Source organism: Lineus longissimus, chromosome 16 (assembly GCF_910592395.1).
Source record: "Lineus longissimus chromosome 16, tnLinLong1.2, whole genome shotgun sequence".
Taxonomy (NCBI): domain Eukaryota; kingdom Metazoa; phylum Nemertea; class Pilidiophora; order Heteronemertea; family Lineidae; genus Lineus; species Lineus longissimus.
This window is the reverse complement of record NC_088323.1, coordinates 5,088,126-5,106,372: the sequence shown is the minus strand read 5'-3', so window position 1 is coordinate 5,106,372 and position 18,247 is coordinate 5,088,126. Positions and strand designations below refer to the sequence as shown.

General features: G+C 42.6%; 1 protein-coding gene across 4 annotated transcripts in view; it reads right to left on the bottom strand.

The window, feature by feature from the left end:
• LOC135500703 (polycystin-1-like protein 1) overlaps nucleotides 1–18,247 on the bottom strand; it is a 96,544-nt gene that overhangs the window by 53,538 nt on the left and 24,759 nt on the right. For all 4 annotated transcript variants that reach the window (XM_064792320.1, XM_064792322.1, XM_064792321.1 and 1 more), the window contains one exon: nucleotides 8,526–8,612. In XM_064792320.1, the coding sequence (XP_064648390.1) occupies nucleotides 8,526–8,612 (87 nt within the window). The remainder of the gene's footprint in view (nucleotides 1–8,525; nucleotides 8,613–18,247) is intronic.

Here is an 18,247-nt window from a genome sequence, read left to right as displayed (position 1 = left end):
ATGTATATCACCAGCTTTATACCAATCCAATCCCAAGATTAACCCATTGCCGTCCAGGGAGTCCAAATCAACAGGAATAGTCAGGATTGCAGACACAGGTCAGAATTCTAGGATCTTAGGACTGAAGACACAGGTCAGGATTCTAGGATCTTAGGATTGAAGACACAGGTCAGGATTCTAGGATCTTAGGATTGAAGTCACAGGTCAGGATTCTAAGAGCTTAGGATTGCAGGCATAGTTCAAGTTTCTAGGAAGTATGGCTTGTAGACACGCGTACAGGTCATGATTCTAAGATCTTAGGATTACAGACACAGGTCAGGAATCTAAGATCTAAGATCTCAGAGTTAACTGGGCTGAATTAACAGCACAAAGCCCAACCCATAGTAAGACTTCCAAGAATCCAAAAACTCAATGCACGATAAAGCGCATTCATCAGCGCGATAATTGCATATTCAATATTTTCTCCGCATGCGATTGCCTTCAAAGATGTGAGTGAGCGGACCCGAACCAGCTGTGTAATGAATGGTGTGTATTATCTGGTTTGCTTTTCAGTATTTATTAATGAGTTGCATCCAATGCAAACACTACATTGATGGAGCGTTCCGTTTTCTTCTGATATGAGAGTCCACACAATCTGGCGGTTGACTTTGATCGTCACATTTAGAACTTTTATTGGGGATTATACGCCATGCGATGAGAAGTGGTGTTAGGTTTTGAACATAGACTCAGGATCCATCAGATCCGATTGTCGTGTTAAGAATTTTAAAGTTATTTTTTGCCTTGCAAAGAATGGGGTAAAATTTCAAATCATAGAATAGAGGATTCCTAAAACTGAGAGGTTAGAACCTCAGGTACCCGGGAAGCCGTCACTTTTTATGCAAGTAACAGAATGCATCAATAGCATCGAATCCTCCTGCTCTTTTCAAACACTGGCAAAAAAACTTCGAAGAAAATATCTCTCAGGTTTCGTTAGAACTTTTGATCCAAGCAAAAACCGTGGCAGAAATGCTGAATTGAATTGACGGGCACTCCAAACAAATTTGTGCAATTAGGAGAGCAGCGGTCAGAATCAACGGAGCAATCGTATTGGATAAATTATTCAATAGCGGCAAAAACATCTTAATTTGGCGCATCTCCATGCAATTATTCCCCTGGCGACCTCTAAATAAGCAGTGACGGCGTCATCATTATGGAAACTTGCGTATGAAAAATTTACAACGCAACAGCGCTAGGCGATAGGTCTTCTGGGGGTATATGCGTTTTTAAATGATTCACATATGGACAAACTGAATTTCTAGCGGTTATTGCCTCCGTAGCTTCTGCCCATCTTGATGTGTGTTGTCTGGAAGCTGAGCAAAGTCAATACATTGGCTGATATTTATAAAAGACTAGTAAATGCTTTTACTTTAAACTTCATGTACATTTACACTAGCAATCTCTGTAGAAAACTGCAGTAAAAGCATTTACTAGTCTTTATAAATATTAGCCATCGAGGGTCAAGATGCATATGGAGAGTATGTGATATGCTTCAAAGAAATCAATGAGGCCTTCGATCAATTTCATACCTGAGCAGTCTGATTTTGACACACCCTGCATATCCCGCTGATCCCTTACCCTCCAGCAAAGTTTCTATACAAAATATACAGCATCATCCAACACCATTTATACAAAACCTCATTCTCCATCCCGAGAGATAAATCCGCCCTGGAGTCCTTTCATCGATTTCACCCCTGAGCAGCCCCTTTGAATGTCGACACCACGGCAACTTGGTGCGAGCTCTCTAGCCACTGAAGTACATAATGATCGCTTCGATGAATGATGCGACAAATGTGGGCGAAATGTGAACATTTTCACTTCATTTCTCGAGGGACCATCTCAAAAGAAACTGATCCTAATGAAGTTAACGTGCAGCATGAAATGGACTTGATGGCCTCAGTGTCTGTCACCTCTGTGGTCATGGGTTCAATTATCAGGTCTGGTTATCAACCCACATTGAGCGGGATTTATGATGACCGCTGGAATACATCGCTGCTTATTGGAAATCAAGATGGGTCACTATTCAAATGGGATAGACACCCTCTCCCCCTCTGAAACAATATTCATGTGGCTCATGCCAAGCTAACATAATAGCCGGCTGATCAAAAGCGATATACCACAAAGCCCAGAGGCTCAATCTCAATTGCTTCAATGAAAAGGTCTCCTGCTTCAGTGCGCCCCCTTATTGTTCCAATCTCCCTCAAATGATATGAAAATGATCTCGTTTCATTTTTAACGGCAGATAGCACTGCAAGGATTTCCGAGCCAACACAATGGCCGCAGTAAAACGATATTGTGCAATTAACGAGTTATTAATTTTAAAATCTCGATAATGTGAAAATGATGGTAATTTAGGAAGACTGTCGATTGATGATTGGTTATTTTATCGGCACTAGTGTCATGTGACATTTGCATTTGAGGATGAATTGATTTTTGAATGCCTAATTCGACAACGATGATTCACTGAGTAACGATAATGTCGCAGTCTCTTCAGGATATTCCCAGGCATGTATCACTTTGAATAAAACATTTACATTTCCCTGGAAATGGTTCAGGGATCATTTTGCGCAATTGACGGTCCCCGCCCACCCTCCCTCTTGCTACGGCCTTGCAAGCAACACGTACCATCATCAGCCTCCAATTGTCAAACACGAAAACAAACGAGTATTCCGGTCGATGTTATTGCCTCAATCTGTGGACGATTATGCTAAAAGGGCGATCATTCTGTGAGAACAATTTGGAGATTTCCCAGAGGGGCAAACAGAGCCAGTAATGAGAACAACAGTATTTCTATGCAGTTATCAATCCTGAAACAGGCCGCGGGTTCAAATGTACGACGACAGGATCGTTTACACGACAAGAGAAAGACCTGATGAGATTCAATCAAATCCAAATACCGTCTGAATTTTCAACGGAAAACCACGTTTGCCATTTTGAGATCCACTGGAAAGCCTCTATCAAATCCAATACTTTTGCATTCAAAACCTGAGGTCTCCTTGACTCTCGTCAATTTTCATTTGAAACCCACACACGCCGTGTTCCACACCAGGAACTTACAAATCAGCCACATTTGGTACCAGCAACCACTTTATTCATTCGAAAAGACACTGCCTTAGACCCTACTCAAACTAAAATCGTCTTCAAATCTACCTCTCACATTCCAAACACACACACCCGACCCTCGTTAATTTGTATTTCCTACCCACACATACGATGTTTAGATTCAGGTACCAGCGACCCAGCCGCGACCGTCGGCCATAATTCAATCTAACCTGCAAACAGTAGCTCTCCATTGTGATTGATCACTAATATTGCCGTAACGCCATTCCATCGAGAGTGCCCACCCACCCACCCAAATCCATATTACAAATTGAACTATTCATATCCCGAAGTGTAAATCAGGATCAGGGAGGCGTATCTGTTTTCGCGGAAGACGAAGTCTTTATGTTTTCACCAATCGATATAATAGACCTTGAGGAACCTCAGGCTGGGCACGCAACCGAATGAAGTCTGCAACACACAGAGCGGAGGAGGCCAATTTATGATTTAACTCGATATATAAAGACCTGGTTTATATTGGTAAACAATGTGACATATATCGGATGATCCAGAACTGTGATTTGCCCCTCAGGAATGAGCTTTGGAACTGGGTTTAACAACGAGCCAAGTCTGATTCCAAATCTGTCTGCTCGGGGAAAATCATGAGATAACTCTTCATGGCCAGTCACCGTTCTCAGGTAAAAGACTAAAAGACCACAACTTGCACCCTTTCCAAGGGGCAACCACCTCATCCTAGCATGGCCAAACAGCCCCTCCATCCAACCCTAGTCATGCCTCTCACCTGCACACTTTCCAAGGGGCAGCCACCTCATCCTAGCATGGCAAGCCAGCCTCTCTACCCAGCCCTAGTCATGTCTCTCAGAGGATTAATCACGGTCCAATAAGGCCGCAGTCAGAAATGAACATGTTTCATTCGCTAGATTTGATTTCATCCTATTTACGATAATTTCTGCGGAGTTTGTTCCGACTGCGTCCAGAGACATATCCACTGATTTTTATTCCACAATACCATAATCTAGACCACTTTTGTTGTTTGTTCCATAATACATTTCTTTTGTCAGGAAGTGGTCCGAATAAGTTCTGTCTTATTTCTTTATGGATGTGACGCAGAAACGCCGACCTTTGCACGAGAATCCAGAAAAGTCTGCAGTATCTCGTTCCCACTACTACAAAGGACACGGCAGTGCACTCCAATGCCGAGGAACCTTTACCTGAAACGTGGGCTCAACATCAAACCTCACAGTTGAAGCAATCATGGGAACCTAGGAAGAATGGTGGGGCTATGTCCAAACCTTCCTAATGAAACTCTTCAAGATGATAGCACTCCTCTGACATGTTCCAACCGAATTTGGTAACAGTAGTTTCCGCCACCAGAGGCATGATGGTGCATTCCAGTGCTTAACGACCTTTCCTGACTCACGGGCGCTTCGTCAAAGACTGCAGTAAAATCAATCACGGGGACCTTGGGAACATTTTATGTCAAGGCGCAAGGGCCATTTATCTTGTGGCGGATATCTTATACAGATCATACACCACACCAGGCCTTTCAAATCCTTGCACTGTTTAAAGGTGTCGAGAGCACCACATGTCCCCAAATGAGCGAGGAAGTCCCCAAAAGCTGAGTCAGGTGCACAAAGCCACAATTCACACCGGATATGAAATATTAGCCAAACCCCAGAAAAAACTTCTATAAATCAAAATGAACCAAAAAAAGCCAAAAGGATGAAGGTATGGAAGAAAATTTCCCCTATGACTAATTTGATCAGAGGATCTCTACCCTTCATGACTTTCTGTGTCATTTCGCCAAGGTCGGGCTAATGTCCTCATAGATTTCCTTAATGGCCTCTTCAAAGCAGTTAATTTGCCTCGGCCTGGTTTTGATGGCGGTAGGCTGCGGCGGGCTGGGGCTGTGATGTCATCGTGTCAATATCACTGGCTCTGCCTCAGGCGGAGGTTGGTAATGTGGGTCTACAAGGGGTTGATTACAGCATTGGGTCTCCGAATTGGTTTTGGTGAGTAGAAGACCCTCATTATCCCAGACACTTTTAAAAGCAGTGCGCTCAGGCAACTTCATCACAAGTGCACAAAATCAACCCACCACTTTAAACCACGCATCATTAACGCCTGATGTCACGACGGGATTCATCAGAATTCCCACAAGCACAATCATGGCATGAGCACCAAGTGCACCCACCAAAAAACCCGGCATCATTTTCGCCCCATCTAATCCACTGATCTCTCAACCAGTCAATCTGATAAAATACTGGCCAACGTTTCCGGGGGAATGGAATGCGGCCCAGTCTTACTTGCTTTATGACCTGACTCAATGTATCATCAATCACCGTAGGATTTATCAAACCGGCGATTTATGGTATTGAGTTAGGTACAGTGAAATCATGTACGTAGAAATCAAAATGGAGACGGATTGACTTCGCACTGTGCATTATTTGTGCATTGACTGCTAATGTAAAATGGGGGGAAATTGGCCCAAAGTGGGGCCGGGGAAACTGACCCTATACATTTTCCACTCCACAGCTTGAACCATAGATAAACAAATAGATGAGGCGCCAAAGATTCTGCATGCTATATCACTTGAGGAGCATTGGAGAGGCCTACACGAAGTCTGCACACCTATGATATCTCTCCATCCACTGCCCGGAGCAAATCACAATTTAATCGATTAGTTTAATTTTAATCACAACGCAAACTGTCACAGCATCAACACTGCCTCCAACCAGCACCATTCACAAAGACCTGCTGATGTGAATTATCGCATTAATGCACGCATCCTCCTATCTTCGATGCCAGATTTGAATTAAATCCGACTTTTCTCAAAGACGCTAAACGTAAATTACCAACGATGTGTATACGGTTTTCTTCTCAGTTATCTGCAAGCAACAGATACGGATCGGATCGAAGAAATGGCATTAGGCAATGTGGAATGCAATCCTTGTTTCTTTCTTTGGGAGATTCGTTTAATGCTGCCACTAAGGGATTGCTGGCTATACTATAAGGTCATCTTTAGAGATAATCCAAGCTAGCCTATAGCTAGTGAGCAGATTTGAAGTGCGTTGTAAATGGGATAGAGTGCATGCCTGGACCATAGACAGGACTGAGCAGTTACCTCAAGCAGGTTCATTTCCTCCCATACTAAGAAACGCATTAAGGCTTTCGAGCTCAACTGGTGTGGAGACTACTCAACATCCACTACACATCACCACACCAACAATGGTAACGTCAGAGAGCTGTTTGTCCAGCATATCGAACACTACGACAGCCTCTCGACACTACCAAGAAGAGGAAACTAAGGTGTTTGGCCATGTTTGTGACAAGGGCTGAGGGAAACTAGTAAACGCCATCATGACCATCCTGCAGGTTACAGTGGAAGGCAACCAAAGACGACGTCTATCTGGTTGGACGATATCGAACGAGACAAAATTCCAGACTTCATCCACCTCGTGAAGATGGAAGAATATGGTGCCGCCTAGTCGAATAGGCAGGGTCACGCCTACGCAACATGGCTGTGGGACATGATGATGATGATGATTCAGATGGGATAAGTCTTTGTCTATTCTCACTAATAGTAATTATACTGATGCTTTTTATCGAGGGGCACATCCTTTCACAAAGAGGAGTCACTCTTAGACAAGGAGATGATCTCTTGCTAAGTATTACTGCCAGCTCAGAGACAAATCTCCTAAAATGGAGACACAGTTCCCTCGAAGTCATCCGTTAAGTAGAGCAGGTACTCCATATAATACAAAGAAGATTATCTCTCCAGAGACCAAATCCACTTTGCACAACTGTTTCACATGGAGTGTCCTAAATGCTCAATCTCAGTAGAGATGCAGGGAGTAGGGACCAACCCTTGTTGATTCGCAAACAGCAAGACTGTAACTCAACATGTTGCAAACAGCAAGACTATAACTCAACATGTCGCAAACAGCAAGACTATAACTCAACATGTCGCAAACAGCAAGACTATAACTCAACATGTCGCAAACAGCAAGACTATAACTCAACATGTCGCAAACAGCAAGACTATACTTATCACTGCAAATTGTTATGTTTTGTGACCTTTTCCGTGCGATAAAATTGCCTCAATCCCCAGCGTGATTGCTTATTAAGGAGTAGCACCTTCCATCTTCGTCAAATTGACTCTCCCCGAGTTAGTCAACCTGAAGTGCCATTCTAATGGGAAGGTGTTAGAAAAAGTATGCGATAATGGGATGACTGGGTTGTACTTTAACTCGATATCAAGCACTTTGCAGGGCTCGAGCTAAACCCTCTTGATAAGGAGTTAAACCAATAGATTTTAGGTTGATCATTTCAAACTAAGATAAAAGAACACCATCACACCGAGCACCACGAGCTGCCAGAGACGATTTATCGACGGTAGCAAATAAGTCTTGACAGATCTGACTAATTTCTTTGTCAGTGTTGGGTGTGGTCACATTGAAGACATTTGTAGCGGAAATTATCATCATAAGTATGCGGGATTTACGGCATAAATGCATTATTGGAGCTGCAATCCCTCTTTTATGACAATCGCGTGATCTTGTTCCGAAGCACTTTCGTTACTGGAAGAGTCCATTTTGCAGGAAAAGAAGGAAGCTTGGAAGAGAGGAGGCAAAGTCAAAATTCCCTGTCCACAGCAAAAGACAGTTCATGCCAACTAAAATCATAAACTAAATGATAAATACTACATAAAAATTTGAGTTGGCGGTGTTAGGACAATTTTAAAGAGTTACTTGGGCCTTATATACACAGTCATATTCAGTTTTGACATTTATCAGTCCAGTAATGCCCACACACTTACTTTATTGATACATAGGTCAACTTGAAATCCACAACAAAATAAGGATACTGAGTGAAAACGTATTCGCAGCTGGAATAAAATTACCATAAACCCGGTCGCATGGGAGGAAAATGGTTTTGAGATAATGGATTAAATTGTTGGCAATGTATCTAAATGTGATTCCACCTCGCTAGAGTGCAACATACTTCCCTGATTGCCCCGTGAGGAAGGAATTTGATCACGATAAGACCGTATTCTTGTAAAAGACGAACACCCGGCAACTCAATTAAACGATTTCGCCATCAAGAAACTTTGCTATGCAAGGTTCAAAAAGGTAAAGAAGAGACCACATAGTTTCGTCTGTTGAATTGGAACATTTAATTCTCTGAGGATTGTCAGCAATTTTGTTTGTAAGGCATCCTGCAAATGACGATGTTTGTGAAGAAAAACTGAAAGTGTATGACCTGTCATTGCCATTTGTTGGAGAGTTCCGGAGAAGCACTTTCAAATTACACTGTTTCTGTGATTGTTAGCTTTTCGGCAGATTTTTCAGAAAATATTCCAAAATAGCTTTTCGAAGTGTTAGTAATTGTCCGTAAATACTGGTTTTATGGAGAGTTGAACAACTTACCACATCCATGGTATCCTCCAGCTTGCCGTAAACATTCTCCACGGTGATATTGAGGCGATAACGACCCGTGGCCTTGAAGGTGTGGCCCTGCAATCACAAAAGGAAGAGAAGGGTTAGATGAAAGTTTAATGAACATGACTATGAAGAATTTTGATACCAGTAGACATCAAAACTTCTTTGCGAGTCTTCTGGAAAACAAATTTTATTCGACATATTTCCTATAAAATATCTCCACCTCCTTTTTTGTGTTTCCTGAAATTGAACTGTCGTCCACAAAATTCTGCCAGTTGACAGTAAAACTCTTTCCAAACTCTCTACACACTACGATTTTATAATATTTTCAACTCTATCACGACCAATATAAAGCAATTACAAAGTTACTTTCCAATGCGTCGATAAAAACGATGACGGCACCAAACAACCTCATCCGAATTAAAAATTTAAATTTTTCATCAATGCGCCGTGTCTAAGAGTTATAAATGACCTCGGTAGAGCTATCACTCTCCAAAAGAAAAGCCACTCCAACGGTAAAGATTAAAGGAAGGTTCTTACTGACGTTATCTTTGGAGATTGGATTTACGCGAGATGGATGGTATAATTCTCCTACGTGAGCTGCCAGCATTAGATCACTTACGGTCGTATTGTCACGGGAGAAAAATGGCGGAAACGCGATAGAGATATGCGCGTAGCTCTTTTGTGTTTGGAGGAAAGAAGACTAGTTGGCGTTTGCTTTCTTGACGTATGGAACTCTTCAATGATTTCTATCACAAGAGGTTTGTTTATCAATCACAGTAGTTGAGTTACGCTGCACATTCAGGCAAGAAGGGGAACTGTCCAGGGGGACTGTAGAGGAACTGCATCAGATTTATGACAGTACCATACGAGAAGTGACATTTTGCAAGATATCTTTTTGAAGTACGTGTCCCATTGGCATTTTCTATTTGCCAATGGAACTGTATCAACAGAGTTGAGAATATCAAAGACAAAAACAGTTGCGTTACCCTGAGAAACTTTCTTGTCTTGGTCATAGTGACCCATTTATAATAGGTCATAGTGACCTATTTATAAAGATTGCTCAGAAGCTCTGTTAAGTTCTGAGGTATGGAATATCGTATTGAAGTCCGGTAGGATTAGGAGGGCTAGGGCAGGAGAATTGAAGTCTAAACCAAAGCCTTCATATGACTAAAGAAGTAAAGAGCCTACTTAGTTGTATCTGCAAGACTTGATACATCACAATCGATTTGTATTTTGGAAACATAAACAATTTCTCAGGCATAGTATCGATTCTTTAGTTTGCAGCGTCTGCAAATTTTCCCCACACCAGCCTAAGGTTTCTCGAGAGCAACAAGCTGTACAAATTCATGAGAATGTTAAGAGCTGACATACTGGCTCAAGTCTCAGTTGTGTGCGGCTTTCATAGACCAGTTGAGTGCTCATGGAGCAGTTTTCAGGCATAAAAAATCAGTTGAGCACGGTGGTGCACTGCCTGAACACTGCAAATCTTAAAAACAATTTCGAAGTTTACCTTATCGACACAAATGTATCAGCCATGGTGAACCACTTCTTCAGGTGTTTTCGACCGTTCTGTGTCCAAATAAATGGCTCTAACTGTGTCTTCCAACTGTGTCTATTCTTTATTTTTTATGTTTATGACGGTCAATTACAATCAGCATGAGGATTGGACAATTCTTTTATGGCTTGCTTGAACTATTTCCCCCACATGCCAAGTCATGCAAAGTGCATTAAACAAGGCACTTATCACCGAATGTCCCTTTGAAGATTCTTGGTCTTTCTGAACTATGGGAAAATAAAACACAGACATCAAACGAGTATGAAACAGAACCAAATTTGCTGAGCAATCAAAATATTGATTGAATCTGGTTTTTTTATGAGTATCACTCCGGAGAAGTGACTGGTGTGCTCAGGCAGCTGAAGCAGCTGAAGCAACGGTGCTACGGCTGCTTCATCAGGTCAACCTTCCATCCCTTTGCTGCCTCACCAACAATGCACTCCTTCATCACTCTGCACAGCTGGGAACACTTACTCAGCAACTATGTGTATATAAACAGCATCGGCAGCTACGAGGTGGATCGGGCAGGTGCAGTAACGTGGATAAACAGCACAAGAAATGGGAATCTCTCCCGGCGTGCGGCAATATTCCTCGATAATTGACTGCAATAAACATGAGGGAAGGTAGCGTGTACGCATAGGAAAAGCCGTGATTTTGTACATGTTGGATACGACATCGCTTAAGGAATGGCCACTCCCTTTAGAGCTACAACATCTGCGGTCTTTCCTCATCTGCTTTTGCAGTCCAGTGAGCGTTTTTACGTGCCAGATTAGTTTCTTTGCCTGAGACTGTCCAAGGATCGAGGCATACATTATAAGCTACTGTCAGCTTTGGCATAGGCACGTGGATGCAAAGGACCTCAATTTCACGTCTTGAAGCAATGGAGGCTTAGGCTAAGGTATCATGCTAAGGGACACAGAAACAATACAGCTCTTATCTTTCAGAGGCAAACCCACGACCCCCAGGTTATAAGCCTGGCACTCTTTGCATGGTATCCCCACCCCCCTAATGGCATCTGCATACTCCTTCCACCTGGACATAACACAATACAATCCGGTCAAACAGATAGCATAATGGCACACACAATTTATGATCAAGTCACATTTTTCCACACCATGATAACTAGCATACACAAAGTTTCGTACAGCACTTTTATTGAACAAGCTATCCAATTGCAACCACGTGCTGACATCCCTTGGTGCGATTGCATCTCATGCGTTCAATGCCCCAGTGGTGTCCAATCGTAAAATCGATACAAGCAACCAGGCGGAAAATGTGATGGGATGAAACAGGGGCGGGCTCATAGTCAATAGCAATAGCACAATGTCACTGATAGCAAACCCGAACTTGATTGCACAGAACTACACAAGCTTGTACTGAAGTCCCTCGACATGGACCACATCTTGAACATTCCACAATGCTTCAGTGATGCCACTCATCAGATCGATGAAATAAGCAACGTTGCTGCAAGTCTCATCGGTTGAATACCGCAGTAATCGAATGCGTATTTTTACAAGTGCAAGCAGTTGAGCCAGAACGCACACATTCAGAAAGAATTCGTTTATGAGGCATAGGAAATCTCCACCAACATGCATGTCAGACAAATGAAGGTTATCAGTCCAAGGAGTTGTGCTGAATTCCTCCCTCCATTCCTAAATGACTTCTTCTTCTTCTTCCTCTTCTCTTCTTCTTCAGCATTCTATCAGATCACTCTGCTCATCATCTTGAGACTTAGGCAGGGAAAATCTACACCCACGTACACTCTAATACACTGCCGACAGACTCATGATATCATATCTAAACCTAACATTTTCCTCGGAGGTTTTTTCAGGATCTTGTCGATTCTTTCAACTAATTCCCACTCTCAAATGATTGCACTGAGTTACAGGTAAATTGTTCTCACAAAAAATCGTTACAATGGGTCAACCAGTGCACGCCAGTGCGTTCTATGCTGAAACATCTCTTTCGTTCAATATCGATTTTAACCAGTTTGCACCCCCCATGAGGCAAAACAGCAACTCATTGCATGCTGCAAGTTTTACCAATTCACTCCTCCTAGCTTGAGCTGTTTACTTAGTAAGCTCATATTCAGTTTAACGAGTACCACTAACACATCCTTCTGTCCACAAGTAACCTCATTTTTAGTGTGCAACATTAGCACAAGTCAAACAGGAGAGCCGTATGGCCTGTAAGTTTTATTTCCCCAATATTTCAGTTTTGCCGTACACATGGCTTAGTTCTTCTCTGTGAGTTTTTGTTATCGCAGGGTAAAGGGTGTTTTTAAAACTTCTCGGAGGAGACCGAGGGGTTAATCCCAGGGTATGGGGCAAGGTGTAGGCAGATAGGCAATCGCTCTTTGATATCGTATTCCAATCCAGGTGACTTTGAACAAGATGGTGAGTTACTTTTCATCAAGATCTGGTTCAGGTCAAGGTCTCACTGTGGGGTGGAAAATGATTATTTCATTTCAACCTCTTTTTCATGTTGCCCACCAACCCTAAATTTAGCAGCGAGCAAATTCACCCAGAGTCACTTCAGAGGAGTAAACTTGTAAGAAAATGTGTATGCATGGGGCTAAAGATGAGTAGGGGTCTCACCAGATGAACTTTCATATTCTCAAAACAGCTCAAAATCCTTCATTCCTGGTAACAAAGAACCTTTTTCTTGTCAAGAGTTTTTGTTTGGTTCGAAATACTTGGTGTGCAGTCTCTCAATTTGCTACTGTTAGCAAATGCATCTCATATTTAAAACTCTTGAAGTGGCAATACTTTTAAGTATGCCCACTCGTCGTTATCATTCACCCAAAAAGTAACAACGCATCGGTACTTAATTCATATTATTATCTATCAAAATAGCAGAACGTAAAGGACAATCTACATTTCCATTCAATCATTCGCCCATAACAACCACCCAAACACACAAAAATTCCCAAACGAGAAAAAAATCTCGCCAAATCTGCACAAACATGTCGATATCGTTTAACGAAATATTTGAACAATGACCGCAATTGTTATCACTGGTCGAGTTCCGCACAAACTCATTCATGCACAACTTTATCACAACATGAATGCATGTCCGATCGGAAAATGAACATGCACCCCTGATTAAATCGTACAACACCCAATTTACAATCGAAATCAACCACCAAGAAAACACATGATTTCAAGAGCCATAAGATGAATTTCCTGGCTGTTATCACTGAATTCCAGGAAATAGTGAGTTGTTGAGTTTGTAAGTACTGTATTTCGCCATGCTACGTACTCCCTTGTTATTTTATGTTGTGTTAAGAATTGAGTTGAGAGCAGAGGGCGTGCCAACAAGGACATTAATAGCTTAAAACAATATTGGGCAACTCTCATATAAAGAGGGAGGAAACCTACACTGTCAAACAGACTCACCCTTTCCATCAGATGAGTATACCAAGACCGACCAGGGGATCAAACCTGGGACCACAGAGGTGACAGGCACTGATGATTCCTCTTCACCAGCCCTGCCAAGTAAACCTCTCGTTCTCAATATTCGCAACCAACCAAATGAACAGCCAATGTTCTACACAACAGACGCACTAAATAACTACCATAGATATCTCCCAAGCAATCTGCGATCAAATACGCAATCCCCATCCACTAATTTGGAAATGAGAAGCCCCAAACCCAGCTGGTATCTCGCCGTCGCGATTTGGGCCACGGTCGTTTTAAGGTTGCTTCCCGCAATAAATAATTTCAAGGCAATTTCAAGTCAAAAATACCAATTTCATGTCTGAGTAATTGAAAGAGAAAACCCTTGGGTGAACATATTATTGGTAATTTCTAATTTTATGAGACTGGTGATGATTTAACCCCTTATGGAATAGAGGCGCTGTCAACTGAAAAGTACAACCTGTTATACTACCGAGGTCGGCCAAATCCTGCACTATTTTGCTGCGTGACATTTTCACTCATCAGAAATCAAGGTGAATTCACTAATTCCCTTTCCTTTGAGTGGCTTTACATCTCTAATGCTTCTATGGTGTTATCGGCTATTTGCAGACTGTGCGAGACTATTGTTTTTGTCTGGAGGCTACAGATAACGAAAGTGTTTATCTGGTGAATGCTCTCCTGCTTCGAGCAGCCATGAAGATTTTTAGATATATGGAGTGCAGAGTACCCTAACTAAGACTCCTTATATTTGAAGGATGTGCCCCCCTTTTTTCCTCTTGATACTCAGGTGTGGATCCAAAGGGGGCACTAAGTGGAATGTCCCATCTACACTGGCCAAGAGTTCGGCCCAGGGAATGAGCCCTTTTGCCTCTGTGCCCTCCCTAAATGTCCTTGTGTTACTGAATGCTCCTGTTCATGTTTTGGGCACTTTTCCTTCAACTGCCCATTTGAAAATTGATGCCCGGCAAATACAAGCCATGCAACACTGTACACTGCTGCACACTGCAACACACCATCACGATTAAAATAACCATGCTGAAAAAAAACCACCCCAAAGATGTTGTCTAAGAAAATAATGTGGTAATTGTCGGAATGTTTCTGCAGGCTTGGGGTCAGTGCAGAATAAACAGGCATCTACACTGAACAATAGGAAGAGATGCATTCGAATAACAACCAGCAGACGTGATTTCATTTGATTATATTATCACGAACTATTTGCGATAGCCCTCATCGTTCGATCACTTCTCAGTGTTCTCCACGAGGCCATTTGTCAGGGTGGCCCACCCTACCATGGCAGCTTACCACCCGACATTGGAAGAGCCACCCTACCTTTGCTCTAGAATAGGTAAAGGGTTTCTATAGGGCCAGGGTCACCCTACCTTGTGTTGCACACTGGCAAACCTTCATGAATATCGAGGGTACCTTGAGAAAACCCTGTGGAGAACTCAGCTTCTACTTTCTGAAGATTCTTGAGACTACAGTTCACCACATCAGTGGCCAGGGCCCACTTGTTCAAAACAAATTTTGCCACTAACACCGACGTCAAGTTAACTGGGCATTATTTCCTTCATTTAAGCGCTGAGACTTAACACCCAGTTAAGGAAATGCAAGCGTTAGTGACAAAACTTGCTTTGAATGAAATGGCCAGGGCCATTGTGCTCACCTCATGTGGAGGAAAGATGGACAAAGAGCATGGTCTTGTGTCATGTAGTGTTAGGTTTGATGTAGGTCCAAGCAATTACAATTTCCCCAAAATGGCCAATTTACAGTACATTCGACCTCTGTGACCTTGAAAAGTAGGTCAAATCAAAGAAGACCCGGGTGACACATTGAATGGTTGTTAGAATTAGATGTACCTATGATATAAAATTGGTGCCAATCGGGCAAGTCATTACTAGGAATAATGGCATTTTGAAGAATTTAGGATTTGGCCCCCTCCCTGGAGGCCAAACGGCAAATCAGATCGCACCAAACTTCGGTACCTGAGATCACCTGACCAAGGGGTACATGTGTACTTAATTTGTGATCAATAGTCATTGCAGTTAAGAAACGTGCCATAGTTACGGCCTGACGGCGAATTTACACCATTTGACCTCTGTGACCTTGAAAAGGAGGTCAAATCAAAAACCCGGAGGATATATGATGCACCTTTGCTAGAAGTACCTACCATATTTTTTTCAAAATTTCCCGACTACTTTTAAGGGAGATATTGCATATTTTCACTTTTAACGTTTGTCCCCCTGGTGGCCAAACCATGAAACGAATCGGACCGAAACTTGGTCTCCCAGGTGTCATTACATAAGGGTACATGTGTACCAAGTTTCAACTCAATAGCTCTAACAGTTACGAAACGTGCCCTGCTAACGGACGACGGACGACGGACGACGACGACGACGACGACGACGACGACGACGACGACGACGACGACGACGACGACGACGACGACGACGACGACGACGACGACGACGACGACGACGGACGACGGACGCCACGGTATGGGATAAGCTCACCTCTGCTAAGAGGTGAGCTAAAAACTGGGCCCAACTTTCTTATTCTTAAATTTCGTTCAGTAATTATTTCTGAACTTTTTCTATGCCATATCCTGTACCAGAAGCGTTTCTTTATTCATTATCGAGTGGGGAGATTTCCTCTATGTCATGTTTCCTGCGATAGAGAAAGATCAGTTGGGCACAACATACGACGTTGCCCTTCTACGTGTAGTTTGCCTTGAAGTTCAAAATGTTTAAGGTTGGGTTTATCATCCGATAACTGTGGTAGAGGGGTCAACACTTTTACTTTAACCCCAGTTGATACTGAAATATGAGGTGTTCATTCAGCGCTACAACCAGTGCATTTCTGACCGGAACTGATTTAGACACCTTGGTGGAGTAAGGGAAGTAAGACAGAGAGATCTATCTAGTCTCACATCAACTGTGCGATTCGTACCGGGGACCTCGTGACCGCTAGCTGAGAGTCCAAGCAACTAATCCACATCGGCTCCCTGAAAACAACATAATCAACATGCAAGAGAGTAAGACTTGGAAACCCTAAAACCAGGATTGCAAGATTTTTCGTCTCACAACCCATAAAAGACGAGTAGAAGGGTAGGCAAGAAGGCAGAATCTCACTCTACACCAAAATACATCAGTATGTCATCAGGAGAAATCCTCAAAACTCAGCACAGGGAAAATAAGAACGGTGAGATTCTCCCCTTGCCTCCGGGGCCAAACGTCATTATTTTCCGCATATGAAAGGGAATGGAGACTGAAGAGCATGAAAGTAGAATCCCACCCACAGAGAGAACATATCTTTACCCATATTTTTTCACAGCGTTCAGAGCAAAGTGAGAAAAACTCCCACCTCCCAACGATCTACAATGTACGACTCTCAATTCTCCAATCAGGCTAAAGTGTTGCCATGGAAACAAACTATATCCAAACAATAAATTGAGCACAGACAAAGAAGGCTCTAATAACGTTGCCCTGAGAAGGAGAGGTTGCCTACAGTGTCTAAATCACTCAGACATGCTGGGACTGCAGATCAGACCAGGCTACTGTTCACGGCAAAACTGCCATCAGAGGGGTAGGGGGGGGTTTACGTCACCCTATTACGAAGCAATGTCATTTCCATAGTCATCCCATTAGCAGGGTAATTGAGCCCTGACATGATGACGTCTTCCTGTTTGACCTCAGCTCCAGGCAGACATCAACATGCATCGATCCACACAAGATCTCCGCACAGAGGCCTCACTCGGTCCAGTTTGGAATAAAATCAAATTCTCCAGGCTAATGTTCCATTTTATGTGTTATTTAATGATGGGAACTGCTAAGATGGAAGGCGACTGAGCGTATGATGCCATTGATATTGCCATCGGTCCTTTAAAACAGTCGTGTCCACGCACGTTCACTTTGAGGTGACACGTTACCCCACGGCTTGTTTGCCATACCGCTCACTGTATTGAACTATTCATCGCTAAAGGCGGTGATTTAAAACTATTCAAATATTGTTTCATCGGCCATATTTATATACCAAGAGTGGATGTTGCATTGAGAAGTGCTTTTGAAGAAGAATGAAATGTTCGTGATCTGTGGTGCGATTTTGAATCCTAGTTGATATTGGTTGTGGCTCGTACGGAATTGTGCATGGGTCGGTCACTGAGTTCACTGCTATTGTCACTGATGACCTCCAGCTGAGTTAGGAAAACCCTGCATGTTGACCATTCACAGTGGTCTTGTATGTAGTCCTGACAGTTTCTGTAGTGACGATCAGGTTGCTTACCCAGAAGAACCTCTACTAGGGACACAATGGGACTCACAAATGATGCTGTCAATTATAGAGGAGTCGTAATTACAAACCTCTCATATTATCAAGTTTTTAACACCCGCGAACTGAAGTGGACCACAGTCTTCACCACAAGATATTGCACTCTGATGAAACGATTCTCCATGAGACTCAAACTTTTCAAACCTCTCACATTTATCCCACATAAAACTCTGAAACTTTTTCAACACCCAACTTCCATCTTCCCAAAGCAACAAACCCCATGAGAGGCAAAAAATGTAAAATTATACAATAATCGGCTAACATTCTTGATACCAAACCCAGAGCCCTGGAAAACGACTGCAGATAATTCTAGGGTTGTTAAGCACCCAATATTAAATTACCCTGCACGCAAGCTCTTTGAAATACATTTTGCCATTATCAAAATTGAATTTCAGGCTTTTCTTCTCCGA